Source organism: Belonocnema kinseyi, chromosome 7 (assembly GCF_010883055.1).
Source record: "Belonocnema kinseyi isolate 2016_QV_RU_SX_M_011 chromosome 7, B_treatae_v1, whole genome shotgun sequence".
NCBI classification, from domain to species: Eukaryota; Metazoa; Arthropoda; class Insecta; order Hymenoptera; family Cynipidae; genus Belonocnema; species Belonocnema kinseyi.
The window spans coordinates 75,220,317-75,230,423 of NC_046663.1; the positions used below are offsets into that span (position 1 = coordinate 75,220,317).

General features: G+C 31.0%; 1 protein-coding gene across 3 annotated transcripts in view; it reads left to right on the forward strand.

Annotated features, from left to right (window-relative positions):
* Positions 1 to 10,107, forward strand: part of LOC117177351 (ATP-binding cassette sub-family A member 12) — a 147,276-nt gene that overhangs the window by 57,844 nt on the left and 79,325 nt on the right. For all 3 annotated transcript variants that reach the window (XM_033367980.1, XM_033367981.1, XM_033367982.1), the window contains 3 exons: positions 1,428 to 1,625; positions 2,640 to 3,149; positions 6,868 to 7,049. In XM_033367980.1, coding sequence (XP_033223871.1) covers positions 1,428 to 1,625; positions 2,640 to 3,149; positions 6,868 to 7,049 — 890 coding nt within the window. The remainder of the gene's footprint in view (positions 1 to 1,427; positions 1,626 to 2,639; positions 3,150 to 6,867; positions 7,050 to 10,107) is intronic.

The window sequence follows — 10,107 nt, forward strand, 5'->3', positions numbered from 1 at the left end:
GCGAGGGCGCATACTTTGAATAAAATATTTGTTATCATTCTCTTGAAATAATTGTGTTTTTTTCTTGAAAAAATACCGGTTTCATATGTATACACCTGGTATTTCAATTTTCAAGCTAAAAATTCAATATTTCTATTTAAAAGTTTAATTTTTGATCCAAAAGTCAATTTAAAGTTAAATCGTTAAATTGAATACTAAATAGATAAATTTTCAAATTAAAAAATTAAGTAAAGGTTGTGTTTCGAGTAATGCGTATTGATATTACCATGGGATTATCAGACATATTGTATATTTCTTTGTGGACTGTCACGCATGATGAATTTCTGATTCTTCACCCAAAAATGATGAAATTTCTACAAAAAGAGATAAAGGTTTAAGCAAAAAAGTCTAATTTTCAACAAAATAGTTCAATCTTACACAACAAAAATTTTAGCCGACAAAGAAAAAAATCGCAATCAAATTGTTGAATTTTTAAGCTAAATATGCGAATTTCAACCAAAAAGTGTAATTTTCAACCAGAAAGAATGGCTTTTTAACAATATTGCTGATTTTTTTAACAAAATGATTAAATTTTGTACGAAATAACAAAATTTTTATCAAAAAAAAAGTTCATAACAAGAAATTCAATACATTTTCAACCGAGAAGAATAAACTTTCATGCAAAATCAATTGGGTTTTCTTATTGGGTTCTGTGAAATCAGTTAGCATTCAAGTGTATAAACTATAAAACAAAGAAAGAATGTGTAGCCTGCGCTAAATAAATAGGAATTTTCATAATTAATATACTGAAGAATAATGGTTTCAATAAACATCGAAGTTCATTTTTTATAATTTAAAAATATTAGGTTAGAAAAACTGGAAATTTTGTTCCAAAAATGAAGTTGGTTTTCCATTTCACACTTTTTAATTTTATAAATATTAGTAACATTGTGAATGACCGCTGATTTGTTTCTTGATTTATTATTTCGTGAATATATAACCATTACATTAAATACTATTACTAATATTACTAGTCATAACTAATATTAATAGGTGAACTAAAAGCAATACTGTTTGTGACAATTATAAACTTTTGTTACATTTCATGTACTAGGTAATTACGGTAAAAATTTGATTGCGCTGACAAACAATAAAATTGGTTTAACTTCTGTTTATTTACTGATTTGCAGACTTGATAATATCTTACGTAGGATATGGGTTTTACTAGTGACCCCACACCCCATTTAAGTTAGCATAGAAAATCTTTTATCCCCCCTCTCACTCAAAGAAGACTTGACGTAATTTATGCATGACCCCAAATGGATAGCAAATTAAATTTTAACACTTTTATATTATGTAACGCATCCCTTACTTCATTATCTCACTAATGATCGCTTCTGATACGAGGTTTATTAATAATTAATCTTCGTTACATTCTCTCTCTTTAGAAAACTTTTGACTGGAATGCTCGCCCCAAGCAGCGGTGAGATTCGCCTTAATGGAGAGGATGGTTCTAAACCTGATATAGGAGTTTGTCCCCAAGATAATGTCCTCATTCCAACCTTAACTCCTCGAGAGCACATGACATTCTACGCAAAATTGAAAAAACCCATTGATCACTTGGAAATGAATAAAAATGTTGATGCGTACGTTCAAAAAATTAATTATTAAAAATGTATGCATTTACTAGGGTGGTCCAAAAAAGTCTTTTCTTGAAAAGTAAAAAAGCTTTTCGATTGATTGAAAATAGAAGTCAAATAAGTAAGTTTTCCCCTAGAACAATTGTCAGGTAACAACTGCCGCTGCAGTTTTTACCTGACAAGTTGTTTAGATTTTCCAGAACAGTTTTGGATACATGTAATCCCAAAAAAGTGATATATCTTGAATTGAAAGCTTTTAAGTTTCTAATATACCAATTTAAAAAAATGCAGAAATAGCCTGCTAGAAATATTATGCTGAAAAATATGCCGAATAGAAACCACTAACTCATACAAAAAAGAAATCATTTCAAATTATCTATAGACGTTAAAAATAAAAATAAGAAATTTATTTCCATTTTGTTCATATAACTCAGATACACATCCTAAATAATGATACTAATAATAATTTCCTTCATTTGCTGCTACGCATATCAAAAATTATGCAAAGATGAAGATCACTTTTCGAATTGGACGCAGTTTTTAGCTTAATCATATTTGAGGCAGCACTTAGAATCATCCGAGCGAGTTTCTCTAGGCGTCAAATTTCATTACTTGACGTATAACCTAGAAAAGTCGAAAAACGCTTTCGATTTTCAAGAAAAGCCTTTTTTTGAACCACCTTCGTATTACTTGGACCCTATTACAGTAAAACTCTGAATCTGTGGCCGTTTTGAGGCTGACGGTGGTCAACCGGAGAGAGTTCCGCTCCGGATGTAAACGCTTCTGTCAGGTCACGCATGAGTGGCCATTGCCACACCCCCGCAGCTCCTTTTACTTCTACTTGTGTCGCCTTGTCAATTCTCGGAAGAACTATATCAGGGGGGCCTACCTCAGAGTTTAACTGTATTTCTGTCCGTTTTAATTCTTTTCTATCTCTTTCACCAACGAAAGGAAATCCATAGGAAATATTTATAAAATAGTTAGAGAAGACTTGATCTAACCGAAAATTTTAAATTCTAGAATGTTGGGATCGTTGGAGTTGGGTCGTCAGGAGCATGAGCCCGTTTATCGTCTTTCTGGAGGAACAAAACGACGTTTGTGCGTCGCTCTCGCTTTCCTGGGATCACCGAAACTTGTGATCTTGGATGAACCTGGTGCAGGAGTTGATCCAGCAGCGAGACGTAGGATTTGGCGGTTAATCGATCAGCACAGGATTGGCAGAACAGTCCTTCTGTCCACTCATCATCTGGACGAAGCCGACATGTTAAGTGATACGGTAGTAGTGATGCACAAAGGAAAAATTCTGCATGCTGGGTCTCCTTTGACTTTGAAGATGACCCTCAGCCAAGGATACAAAATACATGTGTCTTTCCCTACTAAAGAGGGAATAAACTCCTTTAAAAATAGATCCTTTGAAAGTATTTCTCCTCTTGTTAAGAGTGTTATTTCCAATGCATACGTGAGAGAAGTATCCAGCTCTGAAGTGCTTGTGGTTTTGCCCTTCTTAGGAGTCAATGGCACGAATAATGAGTAGGTCGAATTTACTTGAATGTTAAGTGATTTGTGATGCGGGAGTTAATTATCTATTTTTTATATTCGCATCCTTATTAACTTTTACCTCAGTCTGTCATTTTTCTGAACTTCGCGCGACTTGAGAATTCTAAGGTTTTAAATATGATTGATCATGTTTAACTAAAATGGTAAGGGCACTGGCAAGGAAGATGTGGCTAGAATACTTTATTGGCTCAAGCGGTAAGCTGAAATTTTTTGTCCGTTTCGAGAAAAATATTTTTAAAACGTGGAATCAGTTCATATAGGTTGTAAATAATAATAATCCTCGTAGCTCACCGGCAAGGTTCTTGAATGATAGGCGGAAAGTTGTGAGTTCAAGTCTTGCCTTCATCACTTTTTTCCAATTTCGTTTTAAATTGATTTTTATTTCTATAAAAGCACATGGGAAGGATGCTTTAGTTTTAAGGTAAAATGCTCACTCCGGCTACCTTCTGAAACCTCATAAAATGAAAAAGAAATCATGAGCATGAATGATATATATCTGAAGCTTAATTTTTCTGAAAAAAGATCTACTCACTGCGCTCCACTGGGAAACGACCCACAGAACTTCCGATTTCTAGCCGGGTGTTTTTCCAATTAGGCTATTAGAGAGATCAAGAGAAAAATCCTTTTTCAGAAATATACACTATCTCAATCCAGGTGTTACATTTACGATACGAGTAATTTAAAGGAATCTATATTATCACAAGAGGTAGTTACTATCGATCATTTTAGATGTCATTCCACAATCCTTGATATTAGAAATCAAAATTGTCGATCAAGTTCATTCTTCACATAATAGAAAAAAATTAACGTCATTTCTAAATAGACGGAAAATAAATTACAGAAATTTTTTAATTTAACTTTTCTCCAAAAGATCTACTCACTTCGCCCACTTCTGAAAATAGATTTTACTCTCCATCTCTCTAATATCATAATTGAAAAAGGACCCGACCGGAAATCAGAAGTTCTGTGGTTGCTTTCCCAGTGAAGCGAAGTAAGTAAAACGATTTCTGTTATTTAAAGAGTTAACTTGATTGATAATACAGATTCATTCGAATAACAAATAATAATAATAATAAATAATAATAATAATTTTAATAAAGTTGGTTAGACACTCGGACTTCACCTCAGAGGTCCGGGGTTCGATCCCTGAGCCGGTATCTCTGGAAATTTTTCAATGTACCTTTACCGAGGTTCTGGTGGTTCGGAACCCACCTTAAGCTGTAGCTCCTTCCATCGTGTACTTGACTGCAACCCAGTCTGTCAATGATGGGGTAAAAAACAGGCTTTGTCCTATAAGTCTGGGCAGACTGCTTTCATCAGAGCACTTAATTGTATTATAAAAATGCGTCCGTGACTGATGATATGTACCGGGACAGCCCCGTGCAAAATGATCAAATAAAAAAAAATCCAACTCTAAGCTCTAAGAAAGCATCTACAGATGACTTTTGTCACCTCTAACGCTCGATTATAGCGGTAAAAGAAAAACTTCAAACTAAACTAAGTTTGTACGTACATCTTCGCAAAATATTTCAAACATCGTATTAAATTTACTTATGGCATTAAAAATTAGTTTTTCGAACATCTTTTTAAACTTTCTTTTAACGTATTTCCTTGTTAATATATGTTGTGATTGTTTTGATAAATTGTTGCCAAATATTTTTCTGCTTCAGTCAGAAGTTTCCTGAAATAATTCTTTTTGCTTCCTCATAAAAGCTTTGTAATGGTTTCGTGGTTTTGTAAATTTATTTAATTAAATGTTCCTCAATTAAAAAATTTCGAATACAATTTCCTAAGCAATGTCCGGATGTGTGTGGATGTCACACTTTTTTGTGAAATAATATCTTGAAACTGACCAAAGGATTTATAAAAATATTAATTGTACTTTTCTAGCACTTCATAATATTTTAAAAATTGGTCTTTTACAGTAAAACTTTTTTCATTAACGTAATTCAAAGTTGATGCAAAAATATGAAAGATTCCTTTGTTCGAGGCGAATCGATTGACCTATAACATTTATACATTTTATTGAACAGTAAAGATTTTATGTTAATTTAGATTATATTAAAAATCGATTTTTATAGTAAAAATGTTCTCATTTTCATAATTTAAAGTTAATGCGAGAATAGAAAGGATGTGTTTATTCGAAACGAATCGATTGACCTATAATATTGATAATTTTATTGAAGAGTACGAAAGCTACGGTAATGCATAATATTTTGAAATACGGTTTTTGATAGTATAACTTTTTTCATTAACATAATGAAAAGTAGATACAAGAATGTAAAAGATTGATTGGTTCGAGGCAAATCAATTGACCTATGATATTAATACCTTTCATTGAAGAATAAGAAAGCTATGGTAATGCATAATATTTAAAAACATGGGTTTTTAAATTAAATATTTTCCCATTAAAATAATTCAAAATTGATGCAATAATAGAAAAAAATACCTTATTCGAGGCAAAATCAATTGACCTATAATATTAATACACTTTATGGTACAGTAAGGAAATCATGATCATGTATAATATTTGAAACTTCTATTTCAAACAGGAAATTTTTTTTATCGAAATAATTTAAAGTTGAAGCATGAATAGAAAGAACTTCTTGATCATATCATACATTTTCAAATATAATAATTCTGACAGACTGATAGAGATTGCATTGATATTTTGATAGTCACCAATTTTGTTATGCCTGAGAATAATAATTCTGACAATAATAAATCAATAATATAACAATAATATTATTTTTTATTTTATTCCCTTTTCCAGATAAAAAATGGCCGTTTCAAGTACAAAATTTGATTTGTATGATTTGTCTTTGTATTTAAAAAAATTTGCTTATATTATTTTGTAATCTTGTATTTTTTGTAAATTCATATTTTTAAATTGATCCTAATGAAAACTTTAGTTTGTGTAATATGTAAAAAATCACTAATTCTTCATAGAGGAAGCAAATACATTTTCTATCGGGAAGCAAAGTGCTCGTGAAATGAAGATCATATCATTATAAATACAAGCAAAGTGGAAACACTCGAGATAAATTTCACAACTAGTTTTTTTATATACTTAATGATAAATGATTAAAATATACTTCCATAGGCTTATTAATGTTAAAACTGACCAAATTATTGCAATAATATATATTTGTGCGTTATTTCTCATTTTTATCATTCAAATCTGCCACTTGGCGATAAGTAGGCGTTTTGTCCTAACTGTTTCTATAAGAAAAGTAAATGGACAGGATTTCAAATGAAAAAATAATCTAATTGAGGGGGTGAGATTTCAACTCGCAACTTTACACCTATCAGTCAAGATCAATACAGATGAGCTACGAGAATTGATCAAAGGATTTTTCTTATAATCCATATCAATTGCTTGATAATTTTTAAAGTTATTTTTTTCTCGTACTGGATAAAAATCGCATCTTATCACTTTGGTAAATAAGTTTCCCACTAATAAACTTTCAATTATGAAAATACGTATGGAAAAAAATCACGTTTGGCCCTCTATCTTCAATGTATAGGTTGAACGTTATCAATGACAGGCCAAGGTGAAATTGAATGCGAATGCGAATGCGAATGTGAAAATACGCAATTCCACCCCTGATCTGTAAACTAGTGACATGTTCATATTTTTTGTTTTTATCAAATAATAATAATAATAATAATCGATTTTGCTTGTTTTAAGTATTGCAGCAGCAGCTAAAGTCCTCGAGGACAATAAGAATGTAATAGGGTTTACACACTTCTCTCTAGAATGTGACACCTTGGAAAGAGTTTTCCTGGACCTTTGTTCTGATGCAGAAAATGGATCAGTTTTGATGAGAGCTAGTCAGGACAGCGTCGCTACCAGGCAATCAAACGGTATCGGTAAGTTACAGTATTGGGAAAAAAAAGTTTGATCGGTGAATGGCGAGATTCTGTATCCCATTTTCCTTTTATTCAAATCCATTCCCCTTCTATCCATTCGATTCTCTTTTATTTACTCAGCGGCAATTCAAAAATTACTTTGCACTGTCAGGGTGAGGCGCAGGATTTGTGACGATACATTATGAAGGATGGGGGGGGGGGGGTATAATGCAGCATGTTATATCAAACATGGAAAATATAAATGTGAATAACAATTGTTTAAAATGTGAAAACAATGAAAATTAGTGATTGTATGGTACAGCTAAAGCCCCCTTTTCCCGTTGTTTCGCTTAAAAGTGATCTAAACTAAAATAATCAAATAAGAATAACCGACCTTGAGCAGAGGCGTAACTACAACCGTGTAGGCCCCACCGCAGAAATGTTTAGGGGGCCCCTCTTATAAAATTAAAAATCAAACAGCGTATAAGTGTAACTGAAATATATTCAAAGAAATAAAATATCTCACATAGTTCTTTTTATAATATATTACAAATTATATATTATTTCAGACAATTTAAATCATAAATGATACATAGTTCTGAATTAAAAATTAGTATTGCACCGTTAAAAAAAATTATCTGCACGTTGCTATATTGCAATTCGTCTCGCTTTCATTTTTACAAACTTATTAATAACAATTTTGATACCGAATTATTTTGCATCATTAAGTTCGAATGTCAGTAGAGATATATTTAAGAATCGACCTTGATGCATTCTATTACGTAAATAGGATTTTATAATTTTTAATTTGCTGAACGTCCTTTCGCAAGCTGCTATACTGTAACATGCCCAGTTAAATAAATTCTTAAGGGATTACTTCTGAAAAATCGCTTTTTATGAAGTTGTATTTAATGAGTGAAGTGCCGAAAACATCTTTTACAGTTGACGTCTCATTAAACTCGTTAATTTTGAACTTGCCATTAACTATTTTAAAATCCTCATGATATTGAATCTGGAATTTCACAATGTATGAACAATGTCTAATTAGGCCTTAGACATCTTAAGATGTGATTAAAAACATTGGTTTTTAGAAATTCTTCTCTAATATCAAAATGCTTCTTACGCTTTGGTTTCTGTTTTTCTACAAATACTGGTTCGATACCCCATTTTTTAAATATTTGTGTAGCTTCTTCCTTACAATTCTCATACTTAAGTGTGTACTTTTTCCAATGCAAAATTTATGGGTATAACAAAACAATAAATAGATCAAAAGTACTGTTCCTTATGTTTTTGGGTGAGCTAAATTCGAATCCGTCGTCAAAATTTGAATATTTTGAGTTCAAAATTAAATATGGCGGTTTTTGTATACAAAAAAAAGTGAAAAATGTTTGATTTTTTAATTTTTATAATTTTTTTCATACATAAAACGCGTTAATATCTTAAAATTTCTTCAACCATCGGTGCACAAAATTCTTAAAATTTAACAGAAAATTTTTATATACATATTTTTTCTTCCAAATGGCGGACAAAATGCAAAAATACCCCAAAAACTGGTTTTTTCCATCATCTTTGTTTTTGTCAAAAACTTCAAAGTTTAAAAAGAAGTTCCATAAATTAAAAATGTCTTGAAATTAACGATAGAACACTGAAATTATTTCAAATTTTTGAGAAAAAATTTTTGATTTTTCAAAAAATCAATAATTTGAAATTTGCAAAAAAATGTTTCAAAAAATCTGAAAAAATTCAAGAATATTCTTTGACTAATTCTAAGACATTTTTATTCTTGGAAAATTTGTACTAAAGCCTATAGATTTTGGGAATGAATTGATCAAACTTCATGCGAATTCTTTTCGCATGAAGTTTGATCAATCTATAATCTTTAGAAAAAAATGTTCCACATATGAACGACAGTAGACTCAATTTTTTTAATTTCAAAAAAGAAAAATATCCTATTGAGCATAGATCATAAGTTATGAACTCACCAATTTGACCATTCACGATTTATTTTTTGTAGTAAATGACTTGTCTCCAGTTTTTCAAAATAAGTTGATTCAGTATGAATCCAAAGAAGCTGGTTTCGTCAAATGATCTGAATTTTATTTTTTTATGGGTTTTCGCAGTATTTGGTCTATTTTAGTGTTTTTAAGAGCACTTCATTCTTTGATGCAATGGAAAGCAAAGATCCAGGCCAAATCACGAAGCATTTCTTTCAAGTAACCTTTGTAGATAAGTTCACGTAAAAGTATCTAAACGCTGAAATTTAACATTTTTACCGTCGGAAAATTAATTTATGCATACGCGGTTGAGCATTTACCTAGCGAAGCTCCCAAAATAGTTAATTTATGGGCGTATAATGCGAATAATGCATTATGCCTCGTTTGGCCCCGGATTATGTGCGATATAATGTCGCTTCAAAATTAGGATAGAATGGCCCCCAAAACATGCTAAAAGACAGATATTTGAACACAATTTACCAATTTTCAAAAATTATGCATTTATGCACCTGAATAAAGTTGACATCCCTAATTCATTTCAATTTTGTGCCCAGGATAATTTCTGTTCCTTCTTGTTCCCATTTAGCAATTTTGTACTCCACTATTCTACTCCAGAGTACTAGCAACATCTATTTTTTTCTACCGTTTCTCCTTCTGGTAATTGAAGAAATTGGAGATAAAATGATACTTCCTTTCAAAGAAGAAATGGGGAAAATAGAAATTACGAAGTATAGAATGAAATAGAATGGGTTATAAATTGATATGCTATTTCTTAATTCAATTATTCTATATTTTTTGTTCCATTTGCGTTCAAAACTTATTCTTCTAGAATATTATTCATTTTTATTATGTTCTAATGATTATTTTTCTGTTTTTGTATTTTAGAATTCTACCTATTTTTGTCTGAGTTTTTAAATTATTATTCCACCCTACTATTCTGTTAATTGGGCTTTTTCTCTAGAATCCCATGCATTTCTACATTTAGCCTGATCATTTCATATTCTATTCTGTCAAATAAAAATCATAAGGAAGATAGCCATAACATAAAATAGAAGCAAATAAGGCCTCTTGATAAAAAAAATAAT